Source organism: Balaenoptera borealis, assembly GCF_965194805.1.
Source record: "Balaenoptera borealis genome assembly, chromosome: 13".
Lineage (NCBI taxonomy): Eukaryota > Metazoa > Chordata > Mammalia > Artiodactyla > Balaenopteridae > Balaenoptera > Balaenoptera borealis.
Window position 1 is genome coordinate 41,015,151 of NC_138870.1, and position 22,757 is coordinate 41,037,907.

General features: G+C 40.4%; 1 protein-coding gene across 1 annotated transcript; it reads left to right on the forward strand.

Moving 5' to 3' along the window:
• Positions 1–500: 500 nt before the first annotated feature.
• Positions 501–22,757, forward strand: H1-7 (H1.7 linker histone). Its single transcript, XM_082352541.1, has one exon. It carries the CDS (start codon positions 16,625–16,627, stop codon positions 17,438–17,440), a length of 816 nt encoding a protein of 271 aa, XP_082208667.1. The 5' UTR covers positions 501–16,624; the 3' UTR covers positions 17,441–22,757.

Below are 22,757 nucleotides of genomic sequence, written 5' to 3' on the forward strand. Positions count from 1 at the left end.
CCAAAGGAAAAAAAAGATTTAGGAAATACTCCTAAATACGAATAGTATATTTAGATGGCGGGGCTATGGGAAATTTTTTCCCTTCTTTCTAATTTTCAGTGTTTCCAAACTGTGATTAATTAGTATGCACTTCTTTTAGAAATGAATAGGAACATTTAAAAAATGTAGCAGTCTACGACATGTCAGCAAGTACTAATCCAGACTAGCTGGACTGGCTAAATGATTGTCAAAAAATAGTCCCTATGCAGAGAAGAGTTCACAAGGGAAAACAAGATTCTCCAAAAGTACCCAGACTCCATGACCCATTTTAAAATCTGGTTGCTCTTATGCACACGTGCTGCCATGTTCCAAACTGATTTAGTGACCCTGCTGACATGTTAATACTGCTTTATAAAGCTTTTGTTATTTTTACTTACCAAGCATCAGGCCCTCTTATTTTTATCACTGAGCCTTACTCAAATCCTTGGCTTTATTCCAATTCTGAGCTTTGCCAATCCTCTCACCATGAGCCATTATTTAATAATTAACACAGAACTTTGAGAAGAATATGATCAAACTCCAGGCCTTTTAAAATTTTGACAAAAGTGTATCCCACGGTTGCAGATCTCATCTGAGCTTATGCAAGTAATTCCACCATAAATAAGAAGAGAATAGAAAATGTAACCAAGAAGCAAGTCTAAGGAAGTCCAACTGGTAAAGAGGAGTAAGAGCATGGCTCACACATATTTCAGGGTTATGGTGTGGTAAGGGTCAGGCTCCAAGTGAAACTGCCACATAGACTTTGAAATGGTTTTATAGAGAGGGGTAAGAATAAGCGCTTCAGTGGGTTTGCTGAAGGAATTCACTATATAACACTGTGATGACAGGTTAAACTTGATGGTAGAAAGCTTACGAGCATAATCAAAAGTTTAGACCCAATTAGAAGATATAAGCAAAGTACAGCTGCTGTAATATGACTGGATCCAAACAGTATCATAACTACATTGCTGGTACAGCTCTAGAGAGTGAGATAAATGGGCAATTTCATTTGGGTAAAAGGATATTCTCATATCCTCATGAGAATAATAATAGTGATAACAATAAATATAATAACCAACAGTTTTGAATGCTTAATATGTTGTAAGGTCATGATAAGTGCTTTACATTCAATCATTTAACCAATATTTATTGAGCACCTAGTATGTGCTAGTAGGCACTGTGCTAGTGAGAATAGGGTGGTTAACAACTTGGATAAGATTCTTGCTCTCATTGGGCTTATTTTCTAGTAGAGCTCATGAGTTATATAATCCTTCCAACGATGTCTCATAGGTATTATTAAAACTATTTTATAGATAAGGAAACCTGATGAACAGAGAAATTAAACAACTTTCCAAAAATCACAAAGCCAGCAAGTGTCAGAGTTGAGAAATAAACCTAGATGGCCTGACTCCAAGGTCACTTTAAAACCTTTATGTTATGATCACAGTTAATTAATCAAGGGCAAAAAAATATTTCTATCTACAAGTATATCAAGGAGTTCTTATACTGCTCAAAATGCAAAACTTTTGAGGGGAGAAGAAAGTTCCCAAAAGGAAAAATTTTTCTTAGGTCCAAGACCAATTAGAGAGCCCTCCAACACTTATTTGTGATAGCCTAAATCTTAGAGTTCAACAACAAGAGCAAAGCAAAATTACCTTTTATAATTTTTGAATTAGAAACATCAAATGAGGTTTTTATAAGTGAAATATGGTGAGAAAGAAAAAAAAAAAAAACTACCCTTAATATCCAGGAACTGATTTGATACAGCTAAGCTATGTTGTCCCTGGACGTAAACAATCTCACAAGAACATCCACTTCAGATAAGATTATTCTACAACCCCACAAAATACCAAATATTTCCCTGTCACCTAAATGAATGATTGCTTCTTCTTTACCATTATAGCTTTATCTTTGCTCTAGTTTGCTCTCCCTATAGATAAAATTTATGGAGATATCCAATCATAGTGTTGTCCCTGCTTTTTGACACCACCAAATCTAGAATGTCCGCTTCCTTAGACTCTCCACAAAATTATCAAAGTCAAAATCCCAGAATAAGTTTTTGCTAACATCCTCTTACTGAGACACCACACAGCTTCCCATGGTGTGTGTTCTCCCTTTCTACAATGAGTAATAGATTCAACTAATTTAACTGCAGGTGTTCCTGTAGCTTTTGGCTGAAGAGCATAGACGGCATAAATATAAAAGTAACTGGTGATAAATTCCACTAGACATTTATTGACCCTATATTATATGCAAGGTAATGTGTTAGGTTCTAGGGAGTATTTGTGCCAAGGAGCTTATAATATACTGAGGGACAAAAGGAGCACACAAATGAGGCACAAAATGCTTGAATTTTAAGCAGAAGCAAAGGTTATATTATATTGAGGGAAATCAGAACAACTTCATGAAGAGGTACACTTTGAAACTGGTCTCAAAGTAGAGGAGGATTTATGATTTCCACATGTTGAAATGAGAAAGAGGATATTAAGAGCTAAGGTAAAAGACTACTGTATTTGCTTTCTTAAGTGATAACAACACTGTCTATAAAGCACTGAGTGCTCTAGAACTGTTAGCCTTATCTATTCCTCAAAATATCTACATTTTGTAGATGAAATTGAGAGGGGTTAAGTCACTTCCCCAAGGTCACACAGCAAATAAGTGACAGAGCTGTGATTCCAACCGAAGTCGGCCCGACTCCAAAGTCTATGCTCTTAACCATTACAACAGTGCAAGCCAGGCTTTGTGGCTGAAGTTTGTGCTCTGACTCTTCGAACTGGGCTCCATATCTCAAGCAATGTGTTGATATAAACTGAATTTCATTTTTCTGAACTCCATTTTCACTTCTCATTCCTATTTCATCTCTGGGCCAAAGTAAAGAAACAGAGATATCTATGGAATTATCCTACAGACTCAAGCCTTGGTCAAGCCAATTATAACTGATGTAGTACAAGTTTCCATAACCTTATGTCAGCACTAAGCCTATAGGAAGCCAGACCTTCAGAGAATCATAGTATTAGGAAGAACAACCTTGAAAATCAACCATTTCTGGGATGTCAAGCCTGTGGTCTCCAAACCTGTAGGAATTCATAAGCAATTTTCAACATTTCAAATGGTCTCATAGAAATCACATAGCTACCTAAGTCAGTGCATGCTAAATGAAACCTTGTTTTTTGGTTTTGACTGACATAGCAACTCAGGGTGGCAATCATGTTTATCTTATGCTAATCAGAAACAAAAATGTCTTTAATTAATAAGAAATAGAAAACAAATAGTTTCTTAATAAATATGGTATGTACCTTACAAGACAGAATCTTTCAAAGCATGAGACCCAAGGAGGAAAAATAGTAACAAGTTAGGGTTCCTGATGGTCTCACTGCTGTAGTCAACCTGCCCATTTTGAGGATACCTAGGCTTGGAGAGGTGAAATAATTTGCCCAAAGCTACTCTCCTAGGGAACACAGTTCAGCAAACAAATGTTTTTTACTGTGTTAAAATATACATAACATAAAGTGTACCATCTTAACCATTTTTAAGTGTACAGTTGAGTGGTATTATATATACATTCATTCACATTATTGTGCAGCCATCACCACCATCCAACCCCATAACTTTTTCATCCTGTAAAACTGAAACTCTATATCTGTAAACAATAACTCCTCATTCTCCCCTCCCACTCACCCCTGGCAACCACCATTCTACTATCTGTCTCTATGATTTTGACAACCCTAATAAGTACCTCATATAAGTGGAATCATACGGTATTTGTCTTTTTGTTACTGGCTTATTCCATTTAGCATAATGTCGTCAAGGTTCATCCATGTTGCAGCATATGTCAGAATTGCCTTCCTGCTTATGGGTGAAAAATATTCATTAGCTATATATACCACATTTTGCTTATCCATTTATTCATCAATGAACATTTGGATTGCTTCCATGTTTTAGCTATTGTGAATAATGCTGCTATGAACACGGGTGTACAGCTATCTCTTTGAGACCCTGCTTTCAATTCTTTTGGATATATACACAAAAGTGGAATTGCTGGATCATATGGTAATTCTATTTTTAATTTTTTGAAGAATGATACTGTTTTCCATAGCAGCTATACCATTTTATATTCCCACTAACAGAGCACAAGGGCTCCAATTTTTCCACATCACTTGTTTTCTGTTTGTTTGTTTGTTTTCAGCAGTAGCCATCCTAATGGGTGTGAGGCTGTATCTCATTGCAGTTTTAATTTGCATTTCCCCAATGCTTAGTGATGTTGACCATCTTTTCATGTGCTTATTGGCCATTCCTATATCTTCTATGAAGAAATGTCTATTCAAGTCCTTTGCCCATTTTTGAATCAGGCTGTTTGCTTTTTTGTTGTTGAATTTTAGGAGTTCTCTGTATATTCTGGATATTAATCCTTTATCAGATATATGATTTGAAAATATTTTCTCCCATTCTGTAGGTTGCCTTTTTACTCTGTGGATAGTGGTTTTTGATGTATAAATTTGAAAAATTTTTGTAAGTCCAATTTGTCTACTTTTTCTTTTGTTACATGCCTTTGGTGTCATATCCAATAAATCATTACCAAGTCCAATGTTGTGAAGCTTTGGTCCTATGTTTTCTTCTACGAGTTTTATTATTTTAGGTCTTACATCTGGGTCCTTGATCCATTTTGAATTAATTTTTGTATATAGTATTAGGTAAAGGTCCACCTTCATTCTTTTGCATGTAGATATACAGTTTTACCAGCGCTATTTGTTTAAAGACTATCCTTCTCTAGTCAATGATCTTGGCACCCTTATCAAAAATCATTTGACTGTGTATGGGAGGGTTTATTTCTGGGCTCTCTATTCTGTCCCAGTGGTGTATATGCCTGTCTTTATCTGCACAGGTATTTTAAACCATAGGGCAATAGTGTTCTGTGACTGCTTATTCTTTAGATCAGAGAAGAATGTGAAGCTGGTGGCTGGCCTGAAGGTGGAGAGGTGTGTTTCTTGTAAACTTCAGTAGCCTTCTCTGAGAATGAATAATATCAGTCATTATGTTCAGTCAGGTTTCTTCTGCTATTAGAGAAATATTAACCCCTATCTGTTATAGTTTTTATAAGAACTGCATGTAAAATAAACCACTCATTTAGTAGAATGCCTGAAATTCAGTAAATTCTACCTATTAGATATGCTAGACAAGTAGTTCTCAAAATGTGGTCCCCAGAACACCAACAGCATCAGCTGAGAATTTATTAAAAATGCAAATTATTAAGACATAAAGATGGCTAACAGGTACAGAAAAAATGCCCAACATCACTAATCATCAGGGAAATACAACTCAAAACCACAATGAGCTATCACCTCACACCTGTCAGAGTGGCTATTATCAAAAACACAAGAAATAATGAGTATTGGCAAGGACATGGAGAAAAGGGAACCCTCGTGCACTGCTGTTGGGATTGTAAATTGGTGCAGCCACTATGGAAAACTGTATGGAGGTTCCTCAAAAATTACAAATAGAACTACCATATGTTCCAGCAATACCACTCCTAGAAATTAATCTGAAGAAAACAAAAACACTAATTAGAAAAGATATATGCACCTCTAATTTCATCACAGCTTTATTTACAATAGCCAAGATATGGAAGCAACCTAAGTGCCCATCAACAGGTGAATGGATAAAGAAGATGAGGTATGTACATGTGTACACACACACACACACACACACACACACACAATGGCACATTACTCAGCCATAAAAAAGAATGAAATCTTGCCATTTGCGACAAGCATGGATGTGGAAGGTATTATGCTCAGACAGAGAAAGATAAACACCGTATGAGCTCACTTATCTGTGGAATCTAAAAAAAAAAGCACAAGCTCATAGATACAGAGAACAGACTGGTGGTTGCCAGAAGTGGGGGGTGCGGGTGGGTGAAATAAGTGAAGGGGGTCAAAATGTGCAAATTTCCAGTTATAAAATAGCTAAGTCACGGGGATGTAATGTACAGTATGGTGACTAGAGTTAATTATACTGCATTGCATATTTGAAAGTTGCTAAGAGTAGATCTGAAAAGTTCTCATTATAAGAAAAAAAATTTTGTAACTATATATATAGATGGTAACTAGACAATATATACAAATATAGAATCACTATGTTGTACACCTGAAACTAATATAATGCTATATGTTAATTATATAAAACCAAACAAAATGCAAATTCTTGGGCCTAACCCTGAATGTACTAAACCAGAAACTTCTGGAGTAGGACCCAGCAATGTTTTTTTTAACAGGCTCTTCAAGTGATTCTAATATGTATAGCCAAAGTTTGAGAATTAGTTCCCAGCATGACAAAAGCAAACACCGAAATTCTCCTGAAGATATATTTACAAGTATCTTGTTTATCATTTATCCATTCTCAAAGGCATAAACTAGCAGTAACACTGGGAGTTAATTTTAATAACATTGCTGGTCAAAACTTGCTGATGGGCAGGAGAATGAGGTAAAAAGAAAGCCTGAGTGCTCAAGGCCACTACAAGCACGCTAAATGGAGAGCCTGTAGTGGGAAAGAACATCAAAAGGCGGAGGAAACGCAGGAAGGGAAAGGGTATTTTCGTTAATTATCCAGAAATCTCTAAGCGCTGGGGAAAGGCCGTCTCCTGGCGCTGCCCACGCCATTCATTCTGACTAAATGCCTTGTTTCCGTTTCTCTGCCCAGCCTAGCCCTTTGATAAGCAACTCTTACTCACCTCAGGAGTCTCCTCAGCGGTCCACTTGGCCAGCGTGTTCCTCTCCCCGGCCTAGTGAAGTTACCTTTGTTCTCTGCGTTCCTTTTGCTCTTTGGCCTTACCCTAATAGAGACTTTTCACGCCTTAACTGTTTGTCTTTTTTCCTCCGGGTAGCCCTCTCGGCACGTGCTCTTCGCCAGAGGTTACCAATTTCCTTCACAATTCCCGGGCTAGGCTCTGAGGAGCCTCCTCCCTCGCGCCTCGGGGTAAAGGGTGGGAACACAGCAGGGGCGGGGCCAGGGGAAATCTGCTCTCATTGGCCAACGTTTGCTTCCCCGCCCCCCACCTCTGGGGAGGGGGGCGTTCCTGGGAGGAGAAGCACTGCCCTAATTACTGGGCTTCACTGCTATTGGGCGCATGGTTTCCCGGTCCTCAAGGCACTGGGTTACCTTCCTCTGTGGGCGGGGCAGCTCTGGGAGGCTCTACCCGCTCTCTGAAGGAGGTTTTCTGGAAACCATCGTTTTAATGTGGACTACTCTGAGCTTCTGAGGGCCCTGCAACGTCCCTGGCAGGCCTTCTGCCTACATCACTCACAGGACTTCGTGCTGTGACCCCCTCACTTCTGGAGGTGCGAAAGATTAAGAATTTTGGAAACCGGTGTTTAGAAGACCCGTTAATGGAGGTTTTCTGACGGTTTTTTGATGTTCTTTCCCACTATTGGCTCTCCATTTAGCGTGCTTGTAGTGACCTTGAGCACTCAGGCTTTCTCTTTACCTCATTCTCCTGCCCATCAGCAAGTTTTGACAAGCCGTGTTATTAAAATTAACTCCCAGTGTTACTGCTAGTTTATGCCTTTGAGAATGGATAAATGATAAACACACTATGGAAGGAATGGAAGAGGCAGATGGAGATTCATTATGTAATCAGTGCAGGTAAAGTGAACAGGAGGAAGATTCACTTTTTTGAGAAAATTTCTCAAATTTTGTTTGAGAAAATTTCCCTGTCTTTTATGGATTGAAAACCCCTACATTTTTGTGACCACGGGAGGAGCAGTCCTCCTTGGAGTCTTAATTTATTTGGGCATTCTTTCCCTGTCCTTAATTTTCTCTTTCTAAAAAAGACCTGCCCTAACTTCTTCAGAGTAGATGCTTTCATTTTTAAGGCTCCTTTAGGAATACTCTTATTTATTTATCTATTTTTATAAATTTATTTATTTTTTATTTTTATTTTTGACTGCATTGGGTCCTCGTTGCTGCGCACAGGCTTTCTCTGGTTGCGGCGAGCAGGGGCTTCTCTTGTTGCGGAGCACGGGCTCTAGGCGTGCGGGCTTCAGTAGTTGTGACACGTGGGCTCAGTAGTTGTGGCATGCGAGCTCTAGAGCGCAGGCTCAGTAGTTGTGGCGCACGGGCTTAGTTGCTCTGCAGCATGTGGGATCTTCCCGGACCAGGGCTCGAACCTATGTCCCCTGCATTGGCAGGCGGATTCTTAACCACTGCGCCACCAGGGAAGCCCCTATTTATTTATTTATCTGTAGCATTTTTTGTGTTTTCCACAGTCTTAACAATGCACCTATATGAATCAGAAAAATAGGATATAAATATTATTTGAAAAGAAAAATAACTGTTGAAGTTCAGAGGCTGCAGACAGGGCAGAATTAGTTTATCTAACATATTGTTTCAATTTTTTAGGACCCAAGGTGCCTTCTTCAACCTTATCCAACTACAGGCACAAAGAGACTTGGTACTGTATCTTAAGGATCTTAAGGCAACTGAATTCTGGCGAAAGGACCCAGGTGAGGAACATATGAAGAATGGCTAGATAAAAGCAACTAGTAGATGAGGAAAAAGGAGCAGCTGTATCTGAAAGTTCTTAAAATGCCGAAATAATAGTTCTCAGCAGACTAGGTATTTTATCTGTAGTCTGGTCCTTTTCTTCTGGAAAGTCATATTTTAGAATTCTGATATATGAAATGAATGTGATTTTACCCTCTTTTGGATAATTAAGGCCTTTGGATACTAATCCTGAAACCTAACTTTTTTTGCTGATGTTTAAACATACTTTATTGACAGAGACCCTAGAGGCTTTTTCCCTATTGGTTTTAAAAATAAGTTTAAACCATAACTTTAATTTATTCTTTTGATGGTCGAAGGAGGAAGCATATAAGAAAGTGGGACAGGAACTATGAAGGGGAATGTTTCCCAAGCATCCAATAAGGGAAACTGGAAATGAGTGGCAAAGAAAGAGTATCTCGGTTTTCCTGAAATCTATGAAAGGTGGAATCTGATAGGCCAACAGGAATCCAGTGTAAGAGGAAAAACTTGCCAAGTATTTTATATATGAAAACTTTGGGTTGATTTTAAGTTGGAGTTATCCTTGAGTGTTGGACCATCATATCTGTTGTTTTAGAAGAGCAGTCTAGTTGTTGAAGGACAAAACGACTTCTGGTGGTGATGAGGGTGGGGATTGAAATATGTGGGATTTGTTTCCAGCACGTGCTGTTTTGTGTCAGTTTATGCTAGATAAATGATTCTCTAGCACATAATATGAATAGTAGAATTCTATGTTTTTAATAGTATAACTTCTGAATCAGTTTAAGTGCTTTGTAAAGTTAGTTCTTTAATCTGTTACGTTTGTAGCCGTCTTGCAGTTGTAGTATTGGTAAATAATCCAGATTTCTAGCCTAGGTCCACAGGTCCATGTATTTATTTCTTTTAGTATTTGTAGAGAAGGTTGCGCCTCTTTTTGGCATATTTTTGTATATTAGTGTCAAAGGAGACTTTTTTGTATAATACTTAGCTGTAAAAATAATTTCAGAACTCTCATATATATTGATATAGAGAATTTGTCCCCAAGAGGCAGGGGGTGGTATGAGGCAAGACTCTGCATTAACTTCCAGGCTTCCAGCTCATGCTTAATTGTCCCATACAATTTCACTTACCAGACACAAACTCAAAAATAAAGTTATTAAGAATTTTAAGATACAACCTCAGTATTAAACTTCACGCATGGAGCCCTGTGTGACTGCACTAGTCACATGCCCAAGAACCTGGCCCTGCTAATTACATTAAAGAAATTTTCTCCAGTGTAAAAGATGAGGGATATACATTCCTTATGTATTCCTGTTGTGTTATTTATCTTGTGCAAAATAGAAGGCTCATTCACACTGATGACATTCAAGGTGTTTCTCCGTGGTGTGACTGCTCATCCATTACCTAAGGATAGAGAAATTGCCCCCTACTCATTGGTAACATTCATAAGATTTCTGTCCAGTGTGAATTCTCTTAGGTTGTCTAAGGGATGAAAGATCAGTAAGTGCTTTTCAACACTCATTGCATTCATAGGAATTCTCCCCACTGAGTACTCTCTTATGCACAGTGAGCAAAGAACTTCAGTGGAAGGATTTTCTGTACTGATTACATTCATAGGGCTTTTCTCTGATGTGGTTTGTCATGTTTCCTAGGGGATGAAGTAGCACTGAAGGCTTTCCCACAGTCACTGAATTCCATTTTGTGTTCTGTCGTACACAGTAAGGGAAAAACTACTCCTGAAGGATTTTTCATATTGATTACAAACATAGGGTTTTCTCCAGTGTGAGTTCTCATGCGTGCTTCCTGAAGATTGTCCCACAATCATGGCATTCATAGAGTTTCTCACCAGTCTTATGTGTGCAGTGCAGGTAGAATTTACACTGAAAGCCTTTCCATATCAATTATGTTTATAGGGATTGTCCCCAGTATGAATTCTCTTGTGCCCTCCAGGGACAGATCTAATGCTAAAGACTCAAAAACACTACTTATGTTCATAGTGTTCTATTCTAGTGTGAATTCTCATATGTATCCAAAGGGATGAGTGATAACCAAAGGCCTTCCTATAGTTCTTACACTCTTAGGGTTTCTCTTCATTATGTATTCCCATATGCATAGAAAGTTAAGAGTAGTACTGAAACATCTTCCACATTAATTACATTCACAGCATTTCTCACCAGTAGGAATTTTTTTTTAAACATCTTTATTGGAGTATAATTGCTTTACAATGGTGTGTTAGTTTCTGCTTTATAACAAAGTGAATCAGTTATACATATACATATGTTCCCATATCTTTTCCCTCTTGCATCTCCCTCCCAGTAGGAATTTTCTTGTGTTGAGTAAAGGAGGAAAAACCCTTTCCTCCTGCAGTGTCTCTCCAGTGCCCTCTACTGACAAGGCTTAACATCATGTCAGCTGGAAAAGGAAAAATATTTAAAAGGCCCAGATCCATTTTCACATATCCGGCAACAAAGGGTGAATTTGGTGGAGAAGCAATAAACTGGTAACTGGAATAGCTAGTATGGTAGAAATTATGGTAGGAAAAGGAGAATATGTATTGCTTGTTCAAAGCTTTGATTAGTGAGATGATATAAGAAAAGAGAGGTGGTGCTGCAATTTCTCTTCCCTAGGTGGAAGAGGAAAATTTGAGATCCTTGTTGGGTTTACTTGTGAGGTGTGGAGAATTCTCATTCTGAAATTTTTCTTTTATACACCATTTACCTTCTCATCTGTAAATGTGAATAATATTATCCACTTTTCAGTGTTGTTGAAAGAATTAGTGATAATTTATAACTAATTATAATGCCTGGTCCATAGGCCTTCAATAAATAGTAGCTCTTCTTCCCTAGATGGATCAAAGGCTGACAAAAATCCATGGGAGAGTAGTTGTGTTAAAATTTAAAAATGGGTATTATTTTCCCAGGAAATGGAGAATTAAGTGTTTTTTGAACTGAAATATTTAGAACTGGAATTTTGAAGAAAAAATTGGGAGAAGTTATGCAGTATAATACAAGAACGTGTATTGTTAAATGGGAATGCAAATAAAGCCTGCTTTTGGCTGTATTCTTTAGCATGGACATTTATTTACATGGTTACTCAGTTTGGTGGAAAGCAATTTTTAATAAGTGAATTCAATTTTGTAGAATTTTAGGTGTTTAGAGATTAGGATAGAAATAAAGTTCTTCATGGTGGGATTGGTATATCAAATTGGGCATGTAGGTATGGGATGTTTTAATTCTTAGACTATAGGAGTTAACATATACATGGTAAATGATTGCTACTTTGCAAATTTCTGTTTCTGCTTTGGCTTCATTTGTACAATATTCTGGGAATTTGAAAAGGGGTGGATGGCTGGGAATTATGATAACAGAATTGAATGATGCCCAGAATGTAGTGTTATTGGGGGGCTGCAGCATGACTGTGTCTTGGGATTTCCCAAGCCTCATGTTGAAAGTATAAATCCTCAGAGAAATGGGTTTTCAGCTTGAGATTTAACTGACTGTAGTAGAACAGTTCTTAGACGTCCCATATTTTAGACTCATGGAAAGACTTAACTATTAATAAGCCTTGGATGAAAGGCTTAATTTGTATAGCATATCTTTGTTTGGGTTAGGATTTTAGTAATACCAAAGCCCGTATTTCTTTCTTGCTGTCATACTTTGGGGGCATATAGATTTTATGTATGTGGGGATGGGTATGCTTAGAGCTTCTTGGGAGGGGTTAGGGAGACCAGATCTTCATATCTGCAGGCTAATTGCTGAGAGGTTTGCCTGGTCCTCCAGTAAGATCGCCTGGATCTAGATTCTCTGTACTCCCTTCTGAACAGTTGTGCTGAGGATTAAAATGATGAATGTCCAATTGCCAGACTGTCTCCATGCTTTTAAGGAATCTTGATATTTTATCTTTGCATTCCTTTTTGTGAAACCACTTTAGTCCTCCCGAAAGCCATGAGTGGACTAGTGGGCTTATTTGCTCAGATGACTGTTGTGGGGTTATTTGCATTAAAGTGGAAGGCACAATAGTAGTTCAGGAGAGGAAAAGGGTTTTAGAATATAAAACAAAATGAGATGGCAAGTTACTTTTGCAAAAAAAAGAGCTAGCAGTTTAAGATCAGTTGTAATAGATTGTTGAACAGGTTTCTGTCATTCAGTTTGGGGAGAGATAAATCAAATCAGTGCAAGATAACTGAGTCAGAAAGACCTAGCCCCTGGGAACCCCAGGCCTGTGGATCAGGGAAGGGCAGTGAGATATAGATTGAGGTTAGATCAGAGTGTGCTACTAAATTTTGCTGTGCTCTGACATGGAGTTATCCTTGGTGAAGTTAGAGTTATATAACTCTGTATGAAGGAATGAGATTAATAAAACCTTGATGTTCTTAGAATTTAGTATAGTAATTAAAGGTTGCTTATTATCTAAATCAACGAAGATACTCTACAGACACCTCATAGAGGTATGACTACCCTAGAGGAAGGGTCTTGTTTTCAACCAAGGACAAAACGATCTTGCTCTGGAACTTGAAGCAGAAGGATTACGACCAGACATTATTCCCAAGTATGCTTTTTCCTCTCCCGCCACCCGCTGCCACCTCCAGCCCCCAGGACTTCCAGAAATTAAGAGCTATTGCTCTTTCTCACAACAGGGTGGTGCTGTCCTCTCTAGGTGATAACTTCTGGTTTGTAATCATAGACTATTAAAATTGGAAGGGATAGTTCAGTCTTATATGTCTGTAGCTGGGGTTGGTATTTCCTGATTGGGGGTATGATGTTGGTTTGCACTGACTCTTTTCCTGAAGAAATCGTTTTTTCCTGAAGTATCTTTTCCTTTTGGGGTGTCAGATGATGGGGGCTGGCAAGGAGATTTATTCTAAAGAGGAAGGGATTGGTGCCATGGAAAATGTCAACTGGCTTTCTTGTCCTCTGAACCAGCTGAGTGGTGGTGGGGCATTTGTTTCCTACCTCCCATTTTTGGTTATTCCTCTATTACTTACAACATATTTATACAGAAATCTATGTGAAATGAATGGTTATATATAAATCAAAATGTTTGCTCTTTTTTGCCATAGGTGTTTTTGATATTTTTTTCATATATTTCTTTTCCTTTGATTTCAACCTCTCCCAAAGGTTTCCACTTGGCCTCGTTTCTAATCACAGGGGTATCAGTAAACATGGTTGTTTGATCTGGTTCTTGTCTTTCTTTTGTGATGATACCATTATGTGCAGCCAACCTGTTTTTACCTGGAGTCAGCTGATTTGAAGGTCAGACTTCATTTATTTTCCTCCTATTCTCAAAGCAAACGCTTTTGTTTCTTTTTTTCTCTGGTGGTTGCCCCATCCTGTGACCACTGGCCTATGCAACCATGAAGAATAGCCAGACCAAGAGACTACACAGATGGGAGAAATCAGCACCATGTGGTTCTGCCTCTCCATCTGGCAACTCTTCCTTGATGCACTGTCCCTGTGCTGATGTGTTAGCCCCTGCCCCTGGAGAACCTCAGCCTCACAGTACTCTGCCCTGATTGAAAGACTGGGAGAAGGTACAGTGAGTGCTTATAGATACTCTTGATTCTGAGCTGTGATTATAAACTTCCCTCTACTCTATAATGGAGATGTATAAGGGGGTAGGGAGGGTCAACCTTGGAGAAAAGGAAACCTAGCATAGTAGTTTTAAGAGCTCAGGCCTTAGAATTAAGTAGACTTAGGTTTAAATCCAAACTCTACCACTTACTACTATGTGACCACTGACATCTGTGTCATTATTATTGTATCTGTCCTTCACACCTTGGCCCTAACCCACCTTTCCAGCCTCATCTCCTGCCACTTCCCTTCTCATTGTCTACTCTCCCCCACCCCCCAACACTTGTGTTTTAACCAGGAACTACCTGGGAGCTTGTTGGAAAGGTAAAATCTCTGGATCCATCCCAGATCTAATGTATTAGAATCTGCACTTTATGAAGTAAGTGCACATTAGAGTTTAAGAAGCACTGGTCTAAGCAACTTCCTGGAACTTTGATTCCTGGAAGAAACAGTGCCACAGTCTAGCCTATGACTGCTGATTATATGTGAATGTCCTCTGGAAAAGTATGATATGCTTTGCAATTTGAGGTATTCTTTGAATTATTCCCAGCTAAACTGTGTCCAAAATAAGAGGTCCTTGCAACTAGCTTCCTTGGTTGCCTTCATTTCCAGTCCTTTGAAATTCATCCTGCTCTTTTCTCCTGATTTTCTGGGAGTTTCCTTCTGAATCCAGAGAAAGCCTCCTCACCAGCAAGGAACTTAAGCAGACTCAATCAAATGCCTGCTATATATAATGAAGGATAGTGTTAGGTACAGCATGGGGCATAGAAATTCAAAGACTGTCTGACTCTCAGGGACCTTTTTATTTAGTTGGAAAGACATAAACATTCAGAGTAAAATAACTTTATGCTAATTTTATGCTTTATATTTGAGTAGCCCTTTGTTATCTACCATCACCTCTTTTGAATCTTTGCAATAATTCTGTGATATTGGTAGGAAGGGATTATTAAGCATTTTTATTTTTGTTTTTTAGATAAAGAAGTAGGATTAAAAAATATTAAGGGATTATTAATGTCATATGGCTATTAAAGAGCTAGGATATGTATCCATATTTTCCAGCTCCAGGTCCAGGTTTTTTTTCTTTTTTTAAATATGGTGCCACATTGTACCATCTAATACCAAATTAATTTAAAATAAAGAAAAAACAGGGGCTTCCCTGGTGGCACAGTGGTTGAGAATCTGCTTGCCAATGCAGGGGACACGGGTTCGAGCCCTGGTCTGGGAAGATCCCACATGCCGCGGAGCAGCTAGGCCCGTGAGCCACAATTACTGAGCCTGCGCGTCTGGAGCCTGTGCTCCGCAACAAGAGAGGCTGTGATAATGAGAGGCCCGCGCACCGCGATGAAGAGCGGCCCCCACTTGCCGCAACTAGAGAAAGCCCTCGCACAGAAACGAAGACCCAACACAGCCATAAATAAATAAATAAATAAATAAATAAATAAATAAATAAATAAATAAATAAATAAATAAATAAATAAATAAATAAATAAATAAATAAATAAATAAATAAATAAATAAATAAATAAATAAATAAATAAATACAGAATCCTGGTCAAAAAAGGTGATGATTTACTTTCTTCTAGAAATAGAAAAGGAGAAATGCCAAAAGACAGTACCAGAGTAAATCATCTTTAAAAAAAAAAAAAGAAAAAGAAAAAACAGTATAGGATTGCAGAAGTAATTGTGGTAGTTAAAAGGAGGGAAATTATTTGACTGAAAGAGTCTGAGGAGGCTTCAGTGACGGAAGCATTTAGTAGGACTGAAAGATGAGCAGGATATCTGCACGGGGGAGGGATAGGCAATCCAAGAAGAGGACAAGAAGCAGAAAAGCACAGAGTCTGTTCAGAGAATAATGATTAGACCAGTGTTCTTAGGCTATTTGGAATCTGGATTGTTCCAATCCAATTGAATGAAGCATCTGAACTTCCTAGGTGTGGGAATTACGTTTAGGATAGAGGGATCACAGTGGGTTCTTCCTTTGTTTCATACTCTTGCAAAAAATCCACCGTGCAGAGAGTCAGGGAGATATGACTGCATATATCCATCTGGTGGGACCTAAAAATGGGAGTTTCTCGGCTGGGTTGTGTTTTATAGACTATTACACCTACTTTCTAAAGGCATCGTATTACTTGTGGATGGTTGGGAGCAACTTCTCACACTTTGGGGAATGTGGGTAGATGGCGTGCAGCACCACAGGAAAAATAGTGACCTTCAGAAAGCGGCCGAGATCAAGATCAATGAGAAGTATGAACATAAGAGCAGGAAACAAAACCCTGGACATTATGAAGGTGATTCTTTAGGTCTGCATAGGCTCTGAAAGTCCGGATTGGTTTAGACCTAGAAGGAAGTGGCGTCTGATTGGTTATTCAAAGTGAGAAAGACCGGTTACCTGGGTGGGATCTGCCGCCCTCTTACTAGGACGTGCCTTACCTACCTTTGTGACGTGGCCCAGCTGGCCTCAGCCTTAGGCTAAAGTGAGTGAGGTCCAAAGCCAGCGGCCCAGCGGAAGTGGGAGCGGGGCCATGGCTGACGGGGCCGAGCCCATGGGCCAATCCCAAGGTGCTGAAGTTAAAACCCAGCAGCCCACGGAAAATGTCCTCGGGGGACCGCCGAGGCAGGGCCCGCTCTCCGTGCTCAAAGTGTCCCAGCTGTTGCTCCGAGCCATCACTGCGCACAAAGGGCTGACTCTGGCAGCTCTCAAAAAGGAGCTCAGAAGTGCCGGCTACAGAGTGCGCAGGAAGTGCGGCCCCCACTCGCGCGAAGGGTCCAGGTCCCGTGTGAAGGGCGCTCTCCTCCGGGTCAGTGGCAGCGACGCCGCCGGCTACTTCAGGGTCTGGAAGATTCTGAAGTCGAAGAGAAAGCCGGGACGCTCGAGGTTGGAGGAGGGTGTCCGCTCGCCCAGGAGAACCCCTCTCGGGACGCGGAGCCCACGCAGGCGCTGCGGGAGACGCAGGGCGGCCAAGAAGGCCCGGGAAGTGTGGAGACAGAGCTCGAGGGCACACAGGAGGATGAGGAGGTTAAGGCCAAGGGCCAGGGAACCGGTGAGTTCCAGAGCCAAGGAGGAAGGGAGGGCCAAGGCAGTGGACGAGGGGAGAGGACGGACCGAGAAGGAAGACATCAGGCCCAGGACCCGAGACGAGAGGAGGCCACGCTCAAAGCCCAGGGAAGAGAAGAAACAGGCCCAGGAGAAGCCAGTAAAATTGACCATCCAGAAGCCAACCTCCGTTAATACCGACGGGGCTTCGAATAGGCAGGGGAAGACTCACGACCCAAGGGCTGCTCGCACAAAGACTTCCATTAAATCTGAAGGTCCTCAGAATGCAGCCGGGAATCCATAGTGTGGGAGCAACTTCCCTTCCTCCAGGCACAGATGCCTTTCCCCATAGGCTCCAATGAGAGCAGCTCCACACTCATTGAAATGGGCAAAACTATTTACATGACCTTTCCACCACATTGTGTCTGTTTCCTCTCTGCCGCACCTGGAAGGGAAAGGGTGGTTATTGAGGTGAGACCTGTAGCAGAAGCATGACAGGTGAAGAGAGAAAAAGGAGTTGAGATTCGGTTCCTGTTGCAGGAGCCAAGAAAATATCTTTCAGAAGGAAAGAAAACAGGTAGAAGAAAGCCAGCAACTTCATGGGATTAGATGAAGTGTTGAATTAATGTCAGATACCCTAGCAAATACATATTGAGTTCCGGGGGGACGGGCATGTAAGGAGAGAAGTGTGGGCATCACTGGGGCAAGAGAAGAATAGACAGCCTTTAGGCTAAGTGGTCCCACTGATCCAAAGTGTTCTTACCTGAAATTCCTTTTAGGAAAAAGTCCCTTCTCCCAAAATTGATTGTAATGGGTTTGTAGTTTTTGCCCTGATTTGATAATTGTTTTAACTTAGAAAATATGTCTTATATATTAATCCTTAGTTAAATAACAGTGTGTGTGAAAGCTAGCACAAGGCTTGACAAATGGTAGGTGCTTATCACAGAGAGTTAAATATGAGTATAAATAATTCGTGATGGAGTGATAATGTGCTACAGCAGAAAACTACACGGAATCAGTACTTAATGAGACCAGGATTCTAGTCAGAGTTCTGCCACTCTGACCTTAGCTGAGTTATTCACTTAATCATTCGTGGTCTTGGTTTCCTTCTCTGTAAAAAAAGTTGGAATTGGACTAGGATTATTTTAGGTGATATTAAGTGTCAGTAAAATGATAAGAGGGACTTAGACATCATGGTATATGCTTTGATTGACAAAATTCATTAAGGGAATTATCAACTGGGAAAGTAATAGCTCCTAGAGAGGAAACTATTAAGATATACAGAATGCATATCAGCAGTATAAGATGGAGAAGGCTAAATAATGAAGAGCTAGGTCTTTGCTCTTCTTAAAAAAACAACATGTACTAAGCATTATATACCAAATTGGAGCAAATGTATGATTTCTTTTGGTTCTGAAAGCAGGGGTTAAGCACAGTGTGAGAGTAGTTCTCAGGCCATAGGCCATGACAGGACACAGAAATGATGCCTAGGGAAGTAAACATCCGTGTTTTTTTAGAGTATACCTGACCAATCTTTTCCCAGGAAAGTCTGATATCTTCTACAAGGGGGAACAGGATTTGTATTTAAAACAAACAGACTTAAGTGATGCTAATATTCACTCTCACACCCTTAAATGGGAATCACTGCTTTAAGCCTATACAGTGTAAGAGCAAAATGCTTGCAGTGTATCTCATCAGTAGATGATTTGAACTTTGAAATCTGCCCCTGCTGTAATTAGGTTTATTGTGCACTTGAATTGTCTGTGAGTGGTGGAATGAAGCAAACAGTCAGGAAATAGACACCTGAAAAGAGGCAATGAGAAACATTGTCTATTGAACACAATTAGAACAAAATTAATCAAATGCTCTTACGATAGCCAGATGTATTGCTCCTTTATAGTCCCAGGATGTTTTTACCTAAAGAACAATGTGGTCTAGAATTAGAAATCCTTTTCCCCTAAGTTAGGATGGGAAGGACACTGGCAACAATTTGTTTTCTAGATTTCCTAAGAATCTTCATGCTTCTGTTTATATTATGATGATTTCTTCATTTAAGCAAACTTAATTCACTCAGTAAACTTATCAAATCTGTTAAGTGCCAGACTTAAATAACTTACATAGCTAACAATGGTCATTTCAGATTATTTTTCATTGATAAGCTTTAGGGTGGTTCTGATGAAATATGAGAAATGACCTTAACTCATAGGTAGGCAATCCAGATTATCTAGACCATACTTCTGTGGAAGAAATTCCCAAGAATCGCTCATCTCATCCCTGTTCACAAATGACTAAGTGTCTGCAAGATTCTCAACCCTTTGCTGGGAATAAAGATGGATAAAACATAATCCCCACTTTTCAGTGCTCACATTCTAGTGGCATATTTGGGTATTTAACCTTGGTCAGAGCAAATAGAACACCCCTGACATCAATTCTTTGCTCTCCTTTTATCTCAACTGCCTAGTGTAACGATGATCAGAAAATTGTTGGACTTTAGAGTTGTAATGCCCTCTAGCATCAAATATTCAATAGTTGTTGAAAAAACAAATACAAATGGCCTTTAAAAATATGAAAAAAGTATAACTTTACTCATAAGGGAAATGCACATTAAAACAATAAGACAGCATTTTTAATCTAAAATGTTTAAGAACCTCTATTGGTGAGGCTGTGGGGAAACAGGCACTCACATACAGTGCTAGTGGGAGTGTAAATCTCCATGACCCCAGTGGAAGAAATTTGGCTTTCAGAATTACAAATTCAAATGTCCTTTGACCCAGTGGAACCACTTTTAGGAATTTACCTTTTAGATATTAATGCATTTGTGAAAAGACTTATGTCCAAGGTATTTAGTGCAGCATTGCACTAAATGATATTAATGGAAATATCACTAGGGGACTGGTTAAACTGTGAAACTTCAATACAGTGAAACAGCATACAGCTACAAAAAGGGGGAGATTCTCTATGTATTGTTATGACAAGCTCCCCAAGATAGATTAAGTGGAAAAAATTCAAGACATTGAGTATACCAAACTACCTTTTGTGTAAAATGAAGGAAAATATATCTCTTTGCAATTGTATAAAGAAACTCTGGAAGATTACACAAAAAAATCTAAGTGGTTCTGTATTGTGAAGGAAGGTGATGGGAATTGTAGGAAACACATAGAAATGTGTTTCATTTAACACATTTTCAGATTCGTATAAATTGTAACTTGTTCAAAAATAAGGTAGAAATTTCCACATAATTGTCAGTTATAGTTTTTTCGTTTATAAGGTGGTTTACGCTTTTGCATGCACTATTTCATTTTACTTCACTACAATCTCTTAGATTTTAAATTAAAAAGCTAATGTTTAGAAAATGTACAATTTAGAAATTGACTTTTAACTGCAAATCCAGTGCTCTCTTCACTACAGTTATAGATGTTGAGTGGGGCCTCACCATCTACTCATTAACTCTACATCTTTTTTTATGTAGGGAAAGGTCAGAAGTTTAGAATTCATTTATACACTTGAGTGTTTTAATAATTTAGTGGTTTCTTGTAGGGAAAGGTGTTCTCCAACACACTGGGGGCAGTGTGTTTTCAGAACATGAAAATATTTCCGTTTGTCAGTGGTCTCAAAGCAATAGATTTCTCCTATTCTTCTTTCTCCTCTGAGGACTTCTAACATGGCAAGGCTGTCTGGTTGGGCTGCAGATCCAGCCAAAACCTAAGTGCCTAGCAAGGACAAGAAGACAGGTTGCTCGGGGAATTAATTGAGGGACACCATGCTGGAAAGGACTTTTAAAAAGCCAAAGGATTTGGAAGAGAGGAACTGAAGACTGACGCGGTGTCAGCATGAGTCCTGTCAATGCTAGGAAAGACACTGATAGGAGAGTAAGAAGAAGGAAGTCAGGATTTCAGTCGTCCACTGGAACTGGCTGAGAGAACAGGTCCATCAATGAACAGTCACAGTTGTGTTTCTCCTTCCTCTGTCAGTTCCTTCCCTCTTCCCCTTTTTGGTTAGGGGAAAGACCAGACATGTCAAAAGTTTTACTCCAAGTGCCTGGGGGGGGAAGTAAGAGTGAACGCAAGAAAATTGTGAAACATATGCAGTACGAGGCAGGTGGCAAAACAGGCTGGCTGGTGTTAAGAACGCTGCAGAGACAGATCACCCCCTAAGCAGTAGGATTGAAGCTCTTGAAGGCAACTCCCATGAAGAAGAGCAAAGCCTTTGGGCTGCACCCAGTGCCTGCAAAGTGATTCCCCCTCCCCACCCCAGTGAAGTTCCATGGGTGAGAGGCCATGTCAGTGGGTCACAGGCTGGTGGTTTTACCCAGGCCAGGTTTCCATGTTTTTTCCCCACACTGTTTCTTACCCTGTCCTCTTGATACCCTCTACCAGATGCCCATCCTCTTCACCCTCAAAGGTGAATGCATCTGGTGGACCCAGTTCCTGTCTAACCCCATCTGTGCAGGTTTCCTCTGGCTCCCCCCAAACTTCCAATAATTGCACATTTGTCTAGGGGGTCAGTTCAGTCACCACCACCACCACCTCAGGCTCCAGACTCAGGCTCAGCACTCTAAGGGTCTCTCAAGAGTGGATCAGCACTTAAACGACCCTGAGATGGAAGGCCTCCTTAAGTTCATGGGCTAGGCCCTCACTCACCTCACCCTTGGCCCGGCCTGCTCAGCACTCTGCTCCCTGAGTCTCCAGAACAGGTTGCCTCCCTAGCTGATGGGAGTGACATCTGGGAGCCAAGACACTAGGAGGGAGGTGGGGAGGCCTAACTTGTGGTATCTTGAGGTGTGTGTTTTGGGAGGGGCAGCGAGGGGCCCCTGCATGGCTGCGTGACTCCCCCTGGAGCTGTCTGGTGTTTCCCACTCTGCTGCAGCCTTTTTATCAGGAGAGAAGAGCTGAGAATGGAAGGGAGAGGAGAGGATGGAGAAAGGCAGTCAGCGACACAGCCAATACATCCTTTATTCAACTGACAGGGATCATACTGTATTAGAGATCTCGAAAGATACGGATGAAGGTCCCTGGTGGGGTAATCCTTGGGAAGTTCACTGTCCCTCAGAGGGAAGCAAGTCAGACAATAGCTAGAAATCTGGCAGGCACTAGGCTGTTGGGCTGGATGGCAAGTGGGCATACACCCCCAGAGTTGCCTGGAAGAGGGTCCCTTGGCGCACAGTGTCCTGAGGTGTGGCAGGAGAGTGGTGGCAGTGGAGGGGTCGGCTGAGGAACATGCTAAGTACAGGGGCCATCACCATACTCAGTCTCCCAGGCCTGGGACAGCCAGTGCCTGGGACGTAGTAAGCATGCAAAAAATGGAAACTTCATCAAGGGAAGAAGAGCCTGTAGGGAGGGAGTAAAGAGCCTGGATTTGGCAGTACAGGCAACCTTGGCCAAGTCCAGATGTGGGGAGATGTGTATGAGAGAGAGAGGCAGAGTGGGGAGATGGCAGCTGAGATGCTGCAGCCAAGCCAAGAATCTGAGGGAAGAAAGTGGGAAATATGAGGAATGGACTCTGCTTAGTAGGCTTGATGACAGAAAAGAAACTGGACAGTAGGCAGAGGGACAGGTAGCAAGTGGGCTCACGATGGAATGGAACTGGCTAGAAACTTGAAGCGAGAAACTACAATGGAAGAA

Excerpts from the sequence above, each read along its gene's own strand:
- H1-7 (XM_082352541.1), top strand. The coding sequence starts at position 16,625 with ATGGCTGACGGGGCCGAGCCCATGGGCCAATCCCAAGGTGCTGAAGTT.